The sequence below is a fragment of the Acipenser ruthenus genome, chromosome 20 (assembly GCF_902713425.1).
Source record: "Acipenser ruthenus chromosome 20, fAciRut3.2 maternal haplotype, whole genome shotgun sequence".
NCBI classification, from domain to species: Eukaryota; Metazoa; Chordata; class Actinopteri; order Acipenseriformes; family Acipenseridae; genus Acipenser; species Acipenser ruthenus.
This window is the reverse complement of record NC_081208.1, coordinates 16701135-16716806: the sequence shown is the minus strand read 5'-3', so window position 1 is coordinate 16716806 and position 15672 is coordinate 16701135. Positions and strand designations below refer to the sequence as shown.

The 15672-nt window shown below is 44.1% G+C and overlaps 2 protein-coding genes across 3 annotated transcripts; one reads left to right on the top strand and one right to left on the bottom strand.

Moving 5' to 3' along the window:
• The first annotated feature begins 844 nt into the window (after positions 1–844).
• On the top strand, positions 845–14152 carry LOC117425230 (C-type lectin domain family 4 member E-like). Of its 2 annotated transcripts, none has more exons than XM_058994027.1 (7): positions 845–1000; positions 4716–4871; positions 5496–5597; positions 5994–6125; positions 12111–12262; positions 12875–12987; positions 13322–14152. In XM_058994027.1, the coding sequence occupies exons 1-7, from the start codon at positions 919–921 to the stop codon at positions 13497–13499; spliced, it is 915 nt and encodes a 304-aa protein (XP_058850010.1). In that variant the 5' UTR covers positions 845–918; the 3' UTR covers positions 13500–14152. The 2 variants fall into 2 exon arrangements, with proteins under 2 accessions (XP_058850010.1, XP_034760458.1); XM_034904567.2 differs by having other exon boundaries at positions 4689–4871.
• LOC131698940 (putative SCAN domain-containing protein SCAND2P) lies at positions 6939–10490 on the bottom strand. The gene is made up of 2 exons (XM_058994026.1): positions 9273–10490; positions 6939–7142 (listed from the first exon to the last, which is right to left on the bottom strand). The coding sequence occupies exons 1-2, from the start codon at positions 10213–10215 to the stop codon at positions 7129–7131; spliced, it is 957 nt and encodes a 318-aa protein (XP_058850009.1). The 5' UTR covers positions 10216–10490; the 3' UTR covers positions 6939–7128.
• Positions 14153–15672: the final 1520 nt, after the last annotated feature.

Here is a 15672-nt window from a genome sequence, read left to right as displayed (position 1 = left end):
ACATTTCATTTTTTTTTACATTTAGTTTTTGAGTTTTAACACTAAAATCACAGCCCCAGTTTATACTGTAGTGCTTGTTGGACTGATCTGGTAAACTTACTTTTATTGTAACTGCCATCAACATTGTTGTAATAGAATAAGAAATGTCATTCCACCCCAACTCAACCAGAAAAGGGACATTTCGTTGCCCGTCCGTCTCAGATTCACTTGGGAGTTTTCTGACATACTGAGTTCAGAAATGATAGCCATTATTTTTTTTAATGTCCCCTTTGACCTGTGATCATTTCTGACCTCAGCCTGTCTGAAATCCGCTAGGGGAATCTTTCTAGGAAAATCTGAGACAGACAGACAATGGCACTGGTTGAGGTGGCATGGAATGACGCTAAAGTGTGGATCTCTTTTTGTTGCAGTCCTTCCTCAGTGTGTGAGTGTGTGGGTTGTTTCTCAGTTATACCATTGTCAAGCCCATGCTATAGCAAACAGCATATGTGATACAAGGTTAAAGAAAGCTCTCAGAGTCTGTTATTATAGTCATCAATAACGCTAGGTTTTAAAACATATTTATTGCTTTCAGAAAATGAGCTTTGCTTCAACATGGGTCTCTATGTGGTCAGGACGTGGGATTGTTAGTGCTGCTGCACACAGGGTGAGACTGTACTGTTGTCACAGGGTATTAGTTAGCAGTCCCTTGCATTGCCTCTTTATTTTGCAAGCTGCCTTCTTTCGAAACTTCCTCTTCACACGTGTAATAAACTACATTTAACATTTTGGTGGGTGCTGATTGGATTAAGTCTGTTTTTTGAGGAACTAACAAAATGTGACACTTCCTATCCGCTATCTGGTACACTCACTTTTGGCTGCAGTACTATTAAGATCTCCCTGGATTCACTCCAATCTGACACACACAAACCCAGAAAAATGTCTGGTGATGTTTCCTACTCCACTGTGGACTTTTCTCAAAAGAACCAAGGCAAACGAGCAGCTGATAAATCCAGCACAGGTAAGGTTTTATATAAGCTTTTGCTCAAGTGCGTAGTTTGGGTCACTTTTCCACAGCAATGCAGGCAGACATTGGCAATGCAATGGTTCTGTACTAAGAGGTGAGGTGCTGGACAGGGAGGGATTTTACTTGTCTGAAATTAATATTAAAATAAGTGAAGACAAATGACAATAACTCGAGTTCTACATATTGGATAAACAGAAACGTGGCATCAGTGACGACTTGAACACGATCAGTATTTTTGTTTAATATGTCACAGTGTGGGGTAGTATGATCATGTGACAGAGGTCAAAGGTCACGTTTGAGTTGCTGTTGGTCCTCTTTGAGCTGAAATGACTCAACAATGTGTTCCACCTGTGTTTATGAAGGTTCATAATATTCCTTAGATTTGTATTTGGCCTTTATCAGTCTCTTGACCTTTGACCAATCAGTTAAGAGTTTACTTTAGAATTCGGGCTGGGGTTGCAGCAATGCGCTCCCATAATCAATATATATACACTGCCGGTCAAAAGTTTTAGAACACCCCCATTTTTCCAGTTTTTATTGAAATTTAAGCAGTTCAAGTCCAGTGAATAACCTGAAATGGTACAAAGGTAAGCGGTAAACTGCCAGAGGTTTAAAAAAAAAAGTTCAGGTTACCAAAAACTGAAAAATAATGTACATTTCAGAGTTATACAAAAAGGCCTTTTTTTATCTCCAATTGTTTATTTGTTCTATGCTTTAATTTCAGAGTACATGAAGACATTAAACTGCGTAAATTTCAATAAAAACTGGAAAAATGGAGGTGTTCTAAAACTTTTGACCTGTAGTGTATATATATATATATATATAAAGTTTGAGAAAAAGGAAAACTGCTGTGCACCAAAATGATCAATAAGAAAAAAGAGAAAAGGATATTTCAGGTACTTAAAAAGGTAGAATAATTGATTACAAATCAATTATCAGGACTTTAAGAAGTTGATAAAAAACAAGTAGTATTTTAAACAAAATTCCAGAATATTGATTATGATGATGATGATGATGATGACCTCAGAATAGAATGTTCATTCCAAATGGCTCCAAAGTGCCTAGTTTGAAAATAAGTTCACATTCCTTTTGTTTCCTGACAGCATTATTTCCATATCATTGAACCATCCCACAAATTGTGATGTCTTCTATAGTGTGGTCATTTCTGTTAATTTCTGGCGACAGGAAAGGTAGAGGTGTTAATTCGTATACTTCTCAGATGTTCCACGAAGTGATCAGCCAAATATAGTTGTTACATTTGATGCAGCCAATGCAATATACTATTCCTTTACTAATGCAAGTAAAAGTATCATGGATAGTAAATGAGGATGTTGCTCCCTTAACTACTGTGTTGCTGTGAATGTATTTACAATGGCTATATATATGTATATATATATATATATATATATATATATATATATATATATATATATATATATATATATATGAGCGAGAATGCTCTGTTTTGTAAGACTCTGACTGAATGTGCTATTTATTATGGTATGGCTAGTCCACACCATAATACAAAACTGTGCACACAAATGTATGGCACTTATTCCACAGAGAGTTCCACTTTCAATCCACAGGTAAGTGCACCGTTTCTTTTCAGTCCTTTAATTAAATGTCCACCAGGTAAGTATGGGAACTGCGCACCAGCTGCTTGCTGTAGCATTGCAGGTAAGTTTGTATCTGGTTTCAAAGCGTTGTCTTCAGTATTACTGTTCTGTTACAGTCCATTGCCAATCACTTTGTTAAACAGTTCTGTCCTTAGCGTAAAACCTTTGAACAAATTCTCATTTGCAAGCCTAGTACCAAACTGTGTCTTTTAGAAAGTGCAACGTTTGTAGCCCAAAGTAATATTCTACCCACAATGCAATGTGCGTCACATCCACAGATATTGATGCGTGTTATTGTTACAATGTTTAGCAATATATGTTGTGTATCATATAACAGGGTTTTGTATCAAATAGCTTTTTTATTATTATTTTGGTTTAAAATATATTTAATACTTTAAAATTATTCAAATATATCCAAATGTAATACCTGCACAAATGCCCAAACCTAGCCCAAAAATTAGACACCCGCCCAAAGCCATTTTCTCACACACAAAACAAAAAATACAAGCCCAATTGGGCGTGAACCCGCCCTATCTGGCAACACTGTCTCTTGCTGCTGCAAAACACTTCCCTTTTATTTCCCAGAATCCCACCGTTACAAGGCCCTGAGTTCCAGGAACTAGGGGAATTGTAGTCTTTTGAGCGGCAGCCATTAAAAAAAAAAAAAAAAAAAAAAAAAAACCTTTTAAAACCCTGTGACAAACAGCTATCGCTGTCCTTTAATAGGAATCCCCACTATTTATATCGGGACTAACACACTATATATATATATATATATATATATATATATATATATATATATATATATATATATAATATAGAATTTCTTACCTTGCTACCTCAGATCTTGTTCAGTTCACTCCCCCTCAGTGCCCAGGCACCTATGCTATGGCTTCTATGGCAGTATGTACGCCACTGCCTCTTATATCACAGATCATGATCTTCTATATTTTCAAAGGTAGACAACACACACATTCTTGTAGATTTAAAATGTTACTTGCACCTCCACAGTTTCTTTGTAAGCAATCACAAAGCATCAGCTTATTGGGCACTGAAAATAACAATAAAACTATAAATGATTGGCTTGTATCGTAAGCAGACACAGAGCAAGTAGTATTCCTGGTATGTAACAGACGTTACAAGACATGTAACATGTGTTACACCAGCACCTTTATCTCTGATATAGTTTGGTGGAGTAAGATGACATATCTGCATGTACTGTAGAGGAAAGCATTCTTATGTTAGACCCACTTTAGGCCTATCCGTAGACTCAACCATACGCTTCCTCAGTAAAAAGCATTTTCGGCAACTATTAAAATTTCTGTTTTTTATTATACCGTTGCAACCAGTCTGTAATCACTCAAGCAAAATATTAATGATGACTTTCAGAGAGATCTCTATTATATAAAGTGTTACTGAATAAATTATGAATAATAATAATAATAATAATAATTATTATTATTATTATTATTATTATTATTATTATTATTATTATTATTAATGTGCTGGATACAGGAGGCACATTATTGTTGCTTCATAAAAGCACCAGGGATTCCTTTTCACATTGATCTTCCTCCTCACCACTACTGTAAACCATACTGCTCATCATCCTGCATATTGAATGGGTTGTGGCACTCGTTTGATGCCTTGCAGTGACAGGATTCAGGACATGAGAGGTTGCTGGTTTTACACTGATTGGTGCTTCTGGTGCAAGCTGACACCAGGAGCTCCATAACTGCACCTGCAGTTGCTCCTTCTTCATATGCATGGGAATCACTCCACTACTGTACAATGGGAATGCATTGCTTCTGTTCTGTGAGGCAATGGGACAAGACTCTCACTGGGAGAATGGCACAAAAGTATGCTAACTATAACCTTTACAACTGATCTTCAATGGCATAGCAGACAGAAAGTAGCACTATAAGGGCAATGCAATGGTTTGTATTGTACCAAGGGTCAATGGTAACCCAAGCGCAGGGCAGGGCTTTCATTAGTAGAATTATATCATATTAATAATATTCATCATTTTATATTTGGACATTGTGCCACTTAACTAACTTGCACAGACTTCTCTTTGTTATCATCACAAACAGGAAAGGAAGATGATGTCACCTACGCTACAGTGAAGTTTGGAGACGCTCCGAGCCGCCAGCAACAGCAAGCAGCCTCCAGCAGCACAGCGGATGAGATCTCTGAGAAGTCACCAACTGGGAACAACTATCAACTGCCTGTCTATAGAAATGGTGGAAGTAGGTCCTGGTGATTTTGGTATTGATGCCTCTGATTTTGTTATTATTATTATTATTATTATTATTATTATTATTATTATTTATTTATTTATTTATTTATTTATTTATTTATTTATTTATTTCTTAGCAGGCGCCCTTATCCAGGGCGACTTACAATTGTTACAAGATATCACATTATACATTATTTCACATTATACAGATATCACATTATTTTTACATACAATTACCCATTTATACAGTTGGGTTTTTACTGGAGCAATCTAGCTCAAGGGTACAACAGCAGTGTCCCCCACTTGGGATTGAACCCACAACCCTCCGGTCAAGAGTCCAGAGCCCTAACCACTACTCCACACTGCTGCCACTGCTGTATTTACAGCCATGGTATTGGGGGATGTGTGTTATTGACAGACTTGTTAAAGCTGCAAAGCCCTCAGCAAGCCCAACAAACACTGAGCAAATGAGCTTCATCCTGTTGTGTTCCTTCGCATGTTGTGTGTGATTCAACGCTGTTCTTCTCTCTCTCTCTCTCTCTCTCTCTCTCTCTCTCTCTCTCTCTCTCTCTCTCTCTCTCTCTCTCTCTCTCTCTCTCTCTCTCTCTCTCTCTCTCTCTCTCTCTCTCCTCAGACCCCACTGCTGGTAAAGCTCCTCCATACAGATGGGCTGCATTGGTCCTGGCAGGGCTATGTGCTCTCTCAGTGGCTGCCATTATATTCCTCTCAGTCTACAGTGAGTATTGCACACAACACACTGTCTACACATTAACCATAATACAGCAGTGTGCACACAGCACCGTGTACATAAAGTGGGTTCATTAATCATGACCTGTATATCTGTTTTTCAAAGTCAGTTCCGATGAATTAGTTTGTTCCAGACCTTTGAGTGTGTTGTGTTTTTTTTTTTTTTTTTTTTTAACAGTTTGAAAACAGTTCTCAGCAAAACTTTATCAAACCCATCAAAAGAGCCCGTAAAACCAGTAAATATGAAGTCTGTATCTAATAATGGTGGGGCAATAGTTTATTAAACAGATACTTAAGCATTAACTAAATACCGTGTCAATTATTGCTCAGTGTCACAGTAAGCTTGTATGTGCAGCTGTCTGAACAAAAGCGCTCTCCGTTCTAGTTTCTAACTTGACCATGGAGCGAAAACAAATCCAATATCGGCATTCAGAACTGGAGAAGAACTACAGCAACATCTCAGAGAAATACTCAGCACTGGACCAGTACTGTCCCGTCACAGACACCTCTTCCAAGGGTGAGTGGGTCCTTATTTCAAGGAGTGGGATTGGTGGGCTGGTCCATTCATGTCTTTGTAAGTAATGGCCTTCTTCAAGTCTATAGCTCGAGATGCTTCAGTCCATAATGAATGGGTCATTTAGATCAAACCTGAACTGCTTATTTTTCTCATTTAATATTGTTCGTTTTGACAATAGAACCACACATCAGTATGTAATTCAAGTTCTCTTAAGCACGCTCTCTCTCAAGCTGTTTGTTTCACGGGTTTGTAACACAGGAGTTAGGTAAGGCCTGGAGTGAAGACATGCTTTGAAAAGTAAAGCCTTTCTTGCTGTAAAGTTATTAATAATGTGCATGTATGTTTTCAGTGCTTTCTCTCTTGATGCTCTCTCTTGTTTACTCAGCTGATGCTGGATTACCAAACATAGGAAGCTATTCACAAAATGGACTGCTTTAGGGACCATTAAGGACTAGCACATTCTGTTTGGTTAAACCAAGTGTGGGAGGGTGCGGGTATTCACTGACACGGGAGACAGAAATGGTAGTTGACAACACCACACAGGTGCTCAGTTTTATTATTTTCTTTTGGTACTCTGGTGAGGTGTACCGATTTCGTTGAGCCCGTAGAGGGCGCTTGTGGTCCGTGGTCTGGCTACCAGCTATGGTATCCAGAACCAACGGGGAATACCACGGCAGGGTACTCAGCTGCAGTCCTGCACTCGCAGGTGCTCACAAATTATAACAAACGAAAAAGGCAAAAAGAAACAGGGAAAATAAAACACAGTAAGGAAAAACTACAAAATAAATGTGCTGAATCTCCCCAGTCGCCGCTACCCGTACGACCCGGGACTCCGTCCTACACTCTGCTGTCTCACTGTATAACAAATACTGGGGCTGCCCAACGATCCCCCACTTTCCCCTTTCTTTCTTTAAAATTATTTTCTTTGATTTTCTTTCCGGGCGTTTGTTATCCTCCCGTCTGTTGGTAGGCAAAGCGAGACCGCCTTGCTCGCTGTTCCAGTTTAAAGGGGCAGATCTGAGGAAACAACAGAGTGTTACTTTATAGGTTAGCAATCCCATTAAAGTCCGCCTCCCAGCCACTCAGAGAGGGGAAAAGCACACACACCCTCTTCCCCACCTCTCCGTGTCACCGCCATGACTGGCAGGCAGACCCAACGGGACTGCCGCCCCCTTCCTGCAGCATCGCGCATGCGTCAGACGGCCAGTCCAGGTCTCTCCCTGTTACATATCCTCCCCCCCAGAATGGCACCACCGGTCCATTCGAAATCCTACACCCCCATGCCTTCCCGAGAGAAAAAATCAGCATTTAGATGGAGCTTACCTGCTCGGTGGACAACCCTGAAGGCATAGGGCTGCAGGGCCAAGTACCACCGCGTGATTCTGGCATTGTTATTTTTCATCCGGTGAAGCCATGCCAAGGGGGCATGATCTGTCACCAGGGTGAAGTGTCGCCCCAGGAGGTAGTACCGGAGTGACTCGACTGCCCATTTTACCGCGAGACACTCCTTCTCGATGGTACTATAGTTCTTTTCACGGGGAAGGAGCTTCCTGCTGATATACAGGACCGGGTGCTCGCTTCCCCGCACCTCCTGAGACAACACTGCCCCGAGACCTGTCTCTGACGCATCCGTCTGCAGGGTGAACCTCTTGCTGAAATCAGGACTGCATAGCACTGGCTTGCTACACAGCCTTCGCTTCAGAGCGAGAAAGGCCCTCTGGCACGGCTCCGTCCACTGAACCGTATTTGGGGCAGCCTTCCGGGTGAGGTCTGTCAAGGGAGCAGCGAGCGTGGCAAAGTTCGGAATGAACTTCCTGTAATAGCCCGCTAGTCCCAAGAAAGAGCGCACCTGGGTTTTGGTCGTAGGGACCGGCCAGTCAGCCAAGGCTTTCACCTTAGCAATCAGCGGTCTGATCTGGCCGCCCCCTACTCGGGAAAAGACCTTCACAAGCTCGTTGGCAACAGATTTGGCTGAGGCAGAGCGAAGGGGAATGGCCTCGGGATAACGCGTGGCGTAATCCAGAATGACCAATAGGTGTGTGTATCCCACCGCACTCTTCTCCAGCGGCCCAACCAAATCCATTCCAATACGCTCAAACGGAGCTTCCACTAGGGGCAACGGCACCAGTGGGGCTCGTGGGACGGCTCTAGGACTAGCCTTCTGACACTCCCCACAACGTTCGCAAAAACGTCTGACGTCACCATCCAGCCCCATCCAGTAGAACCGTGACACAAGCCTTGCTTTAGTCTTATCCCTGCCCAGATGACCAGACAAAGGAATAGCGTGAGCCAGCCGCAGTAAATCCTCCTTAAAGGGATGAGGAATCAGCAACTGGTGACGCACTTCCCCGGTCTGGGGCAATTTGTCAACACGGTACAGGAGGTCTCGAGCGATTTCAAAGTGAGGGTACGTGGCGGCGCGCCTGGGCTCGACCACCCGACCATTAACCACCGCTGCTTGGTCAAAGAGCCTGCCCAGCACGTCGTCACGCCCTTGCTCGAGTCGGAAGTCACGGGAACGAGCTAAAAAATCAGCTCCCATGGCTTCCAGCTCGGGATCAGGTCGGTCCTGAGCGGAGGCAGCCGAACCAGACCCCTGCGCTGGCTCCGCGGTCTCCCCCCCAGACTCTTCACCAATCGCCCCCACCTGAAACTTCTCAAGCCCCTTCCACTGCCAGCCCTCATTCTTAGCAGCCCGGCGCTCCCGTTTAGTTTTACGGGGTTTAAATTTATGACAAAACCACTCCGGGTCGCGAAAGGGAAAGATCTCTCCAATTACTTCCTCTTTCTTAGCCAATAGGGAGGACGGGGCCGTCAGGGCAGCCAACCAACTTTTGAATTGCCCACAGTCCCGTCCCAGAACTACCGGGACCGGCAATCGAGGGCACAACCCCACCTGCACCTGTGTCATCTGCTGGCCAATTTTCATCGTTATGCTAACCTTAGGATAAGAGCGTACATCCCCATGAATACATTTAATATGCACCCGACCCAATATTTGTTTATGCCCCGGTGAGATTAGGCTATCCTGTATTAGGGACTGACCACACCCTGAATCCAGGAGCGCCTGGGTTTGTGTACCATCCACGGTTACAGGAATAACAAAACCCGTCTGCTGGAGTGACTGAGGTAATTGAACATGCTTACCTGGTCGGCTGAGGTCACATTCCATCACGGGGCAGTCCCGCGCGATGTGGCCCACCTCCCTGCACGTCCAACACCTTGGTGGGCTGGTTTCTCGTCCCGGAGCTTCAACAAGGGGTGGAAACACTGGAGCCATCAAAGGGGCTCGACGGTAAGGTGGCCGCGCGAGACCCCGGTCCGACACCGCGGCAGCCCGTGGGTAACCCCACCCTGCCCCAGTTCCCGGGCCGGGAGCTCCCGCCGACACCCCCCGTCCAAATACCTGTCTACCCCTTCCCCCCAGTCCCTTCGCCTTCTCCGGGGCCAGTGGAGGGGGTGATACAGCAATTGTACTCCTTCCAGGCAGTCTTGCTGGCGTTGGCTCTGCTGCCTGGTACTGTTCCGCCAACTCGACCGCCCGATCTAGAGTGGCAGGTGCCTGCCGTTGCACCCACAGCCGAGGTGCCGGTGCCAAGCACTCCAGGAAGCGCTCCACCACGATCACCTCCACTATCCTGGCTTTGGTACTCGCGTCGGGGTTCAGCCAGCCCATGGCGTAATCCTTTAAACGATGCGCGATCGTTCTGGGATGCTCCTCTGCGGAGAACCGTTCCTCCCGGAACTTTCGCCGGTACCCCTCTGGGGTAGCCCCCACGCGGTTAAGGATGGCCGCTTTCAGCGCGGGGTAGTCCATCATCCTCTCAGGGGATAGCGTTCTCGCTGCTGCCTGTGCCTCTCCCGTCAGCTGGGGCAAGAGGTAGCTGGCCCATTGTGCCTGAGCCCACCCGGCCGAGGTCGCCATGGCCTCAAACACCTCCAGGTAGGCTTCGGGTTTATCCTCGGCTGTCATCTTTGTGGGTCTCTGTAACCTGGGGTCAGGACCTGCCGGTCGAGCAGCCCCCTGCACCGCAGCAGTTAGGGTCTGGCGCAGGAGGTCCATCATGGCCAAAAATTGGACGGCATCCATTCCTTCTCCGTTGGTGGGTGCACTGCTTTGTTTGGGCAGTGCCAGTGAATCCCACTTCTGACACCACGTGTGGGAGGGTGCGGGTATTCACTGACACGGGAGACAGAAATGGTAGTTGACAACACCACACAGGTGCTCAGTTTTATTATTTTCTTTTGGTACTCTGGTGAGGTGTACCGATTTCGTTGAGCCCGTAGAGGGCGCTTGTGGTCCGTGGTCTGGCTACCAGCTATGGTATCCAGAACCAACGGGGAATACCACGGCAGGGTACTCAGCTGCAGTCCTGCACTCGCAGGTGCTCACAAATTATAACAAACGAAAAAGGCAAAAAGAAACAGGGAAAATAAAACACAGTAAGGAAAAACTACAAAATAAATGTGCTGCACTTCGCAGCGTGAATCTCCCCAGTCGCCGCTACCCGTACGACCCGGGACTCCGTCCTACACTCTGCTGTCTCACTGTATAACAAATACTGGGGCTGCCCAACGATCCCCCACTTTCCCCTTTCTTTCTTTAAAATTATTTTCTTTGATTTTCTTTCCGGGCGTTTGTTATCCTCCCGTCTGTTGGTAGGCAAAGCGAGACCGCCTTGCTCGCTGTTCCAGTTTAAAGGGGCAGATCTGAGGAAACAACAGAGTGTTACTTTATAGGTTAGCAATCCCATTAAAGTCCGTCTCCCAGCCACTCAGAGAGGGGAAAAGCACACACACCCTCTTCCCCACCTCTCCGTGTCACCGCCATGACTGGCAGGCAGACCCAACGGGACTGCCGCCCCCTTCCTGCAGCATCGCGCATGCGTCAGACGGCCAGTCCAGGTCTCTCCCTGTTACACCAAGCTTTAGAAAATTAGAAACTAACAAATAAACAGTTTTAAAGGGTTTCATGAACTAACTTTTATTTAAGCAAAACTTGCTTTAGAAACAGTCCTGAACAAATTATAATTAGGGCCCCAGGTGACAAAGCTTAAACTTGTGAGTTAATGATACTCGAATGTTATTTTTGTGAATCACTGTGACAGAAAGATAATGATTCTTGGTGGTAAATCTCCCTCCCGACCTGTGAAGGCGCTAAGTAACTGGAACAGAGTACCCTGGACTATTTGGCCTGACACTTCATTTCTACGGTTAAAAGGAAGTCGGTCATTCAGAAAGGGGGCAGAGCTTCAGTGCGTTAACTCATCGAACCGGAAGGGAAATGATGTGGCAGCCGCGGATTGGAGGAGCGGCTGCAATCGTTTACCAAGGGGTCATGTGTGACAGTACAAATAGGGGATGAAGCGACGTAATCTGTGCCTTCGTTTTCGTTAGAGAAAAGAACCTGGAAGAACCTGTGTTTTGTGTGGAGAAAATCGCAAGTGTTTTGTTTGTTTATTGTCGGCTAAACACGACCCAGGAGCTGTCGCTAAAGGCCAGCACAAACCTGGACAACACTTCACTTTGTTTGCACTAAAATACTGTATTTTCACCACGAGCACTAGAGCACGCACTGTGGACTGGTGTTTGTGTTTGTGTTAGGTGTGGGTGAATTAAAACAGGACTGTTATTATTTCGGGGCCAACCTGCGGATTACAGATAAGCAATACATGCCGCTCTATTACTTCTCATTGACATTGCTATTTACTGTTGTTAGCCATCAGGCATTTGGATTACAAAATACAAACCTTAAACAACATTGCACCTGATTTATAATTGTCTGTTTGTTTATTGATCACCTGCACACTGTTAACCACTTTGCCACAATAACGTTGATATTCATGAAACTGTTCTAGACTTCTGCAGGCTTCTGTTTTATTCTTTAAATAAAGCTTTGCAATAAAGCCTTTTCTTGTAGATGGGAGCGCTATAGACAACTGCTTCTATTAATTATTATCACTGTTTTTTTCTCTCATTGTGCAGAGCGGGTTTGTAAAGCCTGTCAGGTGAACTGGGTGCTGTTCAATGGCAAGTGTTACTACTTCTCCACTGATAGAATGAACTGGACCTCCAGCCGTGATAACTGCACATCACTGGGGGGGCACCTGGTGATTATAGAGAGCGAGGCAGAGCAGGTACGATGAATAACTTTACTGTTACTTTCCAACCTGACACGTTAAATCTAGGGGTCTTACATCGATTAATGATGAATTGCATAAAAGCACAATACACTTAACCCATCCTCCGCACCATTGATTAATAAGAAAACCCTCCATTTTTAGTTCCCCCTCCCTCCCCTAAAACATTACAATTAAAGAGAGCCGGTGTGAGCCCTCCCAACCCATAAAACACCAAAAAATAACTTCATATTTGAAAGGACTCACTTTAGCTAACTTCCAATTACATGCAAGCAAATATTTTCAAACTATCAAAGTACAGTTGGGAAAATAAGTAAATATCTGTGTATTAAATATATGCTTATTAAACATTAGCTGGCATTATGAAACATTTGCAGTAAATAGCATTATATTAATACTTTGTACTGCTTGTAATTGTCTGTCAATAGAATTTCACATCACTAGCAAACAGGTGTGATTAATCGGTCACGCTGATTTTTTGCTTTATTTAGTCTCAGGTTTGATGAATGGACACCTTATTGGCTCTGCCCTGGAATGTAATTTAGTTTTTAAACTAAAAATAAAACTGTCAGGGATGAGTCCAGCTGACTGTGGTTGTGGTTTGTTTAGGAGTTCATACAGAGCCAGGTGAGACGAATCAGAGATTTCTTTTGGATTGGACTCTCTGATGAGGTCACAGAAGGAGAGTTTCTCTGGGTGGACAACACACCTCCAAGCACAACGTGAGAACATGACACTCTATACTGTAGTGCTAATGAATAACACCCTGATGCACAATATACCCTGTAGTTATGTATTTTTTAATTTATTCATTTAAATGTTTCAATGTGAATTCCTGTGCCACCTCGTTCTGAATTGAAGGCTCCAGTCCCAGTGTTCAGAAAGTGAAAAGACTGGAACCCAGGCCTCCTCCAGAGGAAGGTGAAAGGCATGAATGAGAGGCTGCTGAACAAGCCCGCTGTCTGTCCATTTGAAAGAGTCAGAGGCACTGGTCCCAGTTCACTTGCTGTATGGTTTATCATGGCAAAGAATTAATTAAATATTTGTCTATTTCAGATACTGGAAAGTCAATGAACCAGACAACACACTGATTTTTGAAGGTAACCAGCATCCTAATGCAGACTGTGCTGTCATCGATTACAAAGTAGCTCCTCTGCAGAGCTGGGGTGATACACAGTGCTCTGTGCTAGTCAGAAGGGTTTGTGAAACTATCTCAGCGATCCCCGCTGGTTAAATATTCTCTACACCTGGTTACCCTCGTGCTGCAGACAGGCTGCCACTGAAATACAAACAGACTCACACACTCACAGCCCTGCTTTTAGCAGCTCAGCAAACAGGACTGAAAACACCCTGATTCAGAATATCATACTTACAGTGCAGAACCCGCCATGGCTATCAATACACAATCAGAGCTACAGGATCAGAGTCATGAAAGAGAAAGAAAGCAGATCACCATGACCTTCATCCACCGAATACACAGGGACTAATGGAACTGAGGCATATGAAGAGAAACAGCAACTCCACACACCCCCAGATTGTGATCATCTCAATAACTTGTGCTAAAGAATGTCCTGACCAAGTTTCATTACTGTTAGAGGAGTTGTTCCCACAATCCTGTTCACATACAGTATAATTCCCTGGTGTGTGTTTACTACACTGTTCCACACACACACACTCGGGTCTCATACTCTGAACTTTACATTTTAATACAGAGCTAACCAATGCTTTCCAATCCCTCTTCTTACTTTGTATTAGCTTTATTAAAAACTTACAAACATATATATGCATATTTTCTGGCTTTAATGCTTGAGACCGGAGTGATCTGGTATAAGCTCTCTCTCTTTGTAACTGCCATCAACATTGCTGTGTTTTATATAATAATAAAGTGTGGATCTCTTTAAAGGTTTCTTGCTTGTTTTATTGCAGTCCTTCCTCAATGTGTGAGTGTGTGGGTTGTTTCTCATACCGGGTTCAAGCACTGTACAAGCAGCAAGACAACAATGTTATATCAATGGGACCCCTTCTGATGTTTGTTTATCCTGTGGTAGGATGACTCAGGGGTGACGTCAGACCAGGAAGAAACACAGGCACCAGTAGTATGGGTTGACGCACTCCGCACATATTTATTAAATGAAATAAAATAAAATATTTAAACAGAAACAAAACACTTTCCACAAAACAAAACGGCATGGTGGCTAAAATAAAGACAGCCAGCAAACACTGAAGCAAATGAGTATCGCGCTGGTGTAAAGCCAGCACAAGTAGCAATTGTTACTATATTTTTAGTTCTTAATTTTAAGGTTCAGCTCTGAATAACCCGAGCTGTGCCTGAGCTTGATTGCTTGTCAATCATTCAATCGGGCTCAGGCACATTCCACACTTGTTATTGTTAGCAGGGAAGCTACTTATCTGCTTCCCTGCCAACCCAAAACCCACATTAACAATAATAATAATAAACAGAGTTTTAACACAAAATACATTTAAATAATAATAATACAAATAAACACAGGGGCGGATGTACCTCGTCACAATCCAAACTGTACTGTGTCCTGTTAGAATCGCAGGATAAGAGGATTTGGATCCCCTATTGAAAGTGAATGGCAGAGAGATTCCACTTGCAATACCTTTTAAACCCCTATCTGAGTCCTCTGTAGCTCACTCCTCATACAGCCCAATAGCTACAGAGATGGGCAGCGGTAACACTGCATCACACAGACTGAAGTGTGAATCCCCACTTCCTCTAGCCTCTGTCCAGCCCTGCAGAGTCTGCACTGCTAATATAACAGTCAGAACTTCCTCTCTACCTCACTTCTCTACAACACTAGCAATGGAGATGGACAGCATTTACACTGGGCTGCAGAATCCCTCGGAGGATCTCTACTCAACAGTAAACCAGCCCCAGGGCAGGAGATCAGGAGCAGAAAAGGGTGGTAAGTACCAAGTACCCTCTTCACTTAACTACTGCTAAAAGTTTCTGCATTCACGGAATGTTTTTTTTTTCTTCAAGTAACAGAAGCTAATGAAAACTAAAGCTCAATCAATTTGATTCACATACTCCAATCTGGCTTCCGCTCTGCTCACACTACTGAAACCGCCCTCCTGTCTGTCACCAACTCACTTAAATGTGCCCGAGCTGCCTCTCTCTCCTCTGTCCTAATTCTCCTCGACCTCTCTGCTGCCTTTGACACTGTTGATCACTCTATTCTACTATCATCTCTTGCTGACCTGGGGATCTCTGGCACTGCTCTGGCCTGGTTCTCCTCCTACCTCTCCAACCGCACTTACCAGGTAACCTGGCGTGGAGCAACCTCCACACCTCACCCACTCTTAACTGGAGTCCCCCAAGGGTCAGTCTTGGGTCCTCTCCTGTTCTCTCTCTACACCCGCTCCCTGGGCCCCCTCATCGC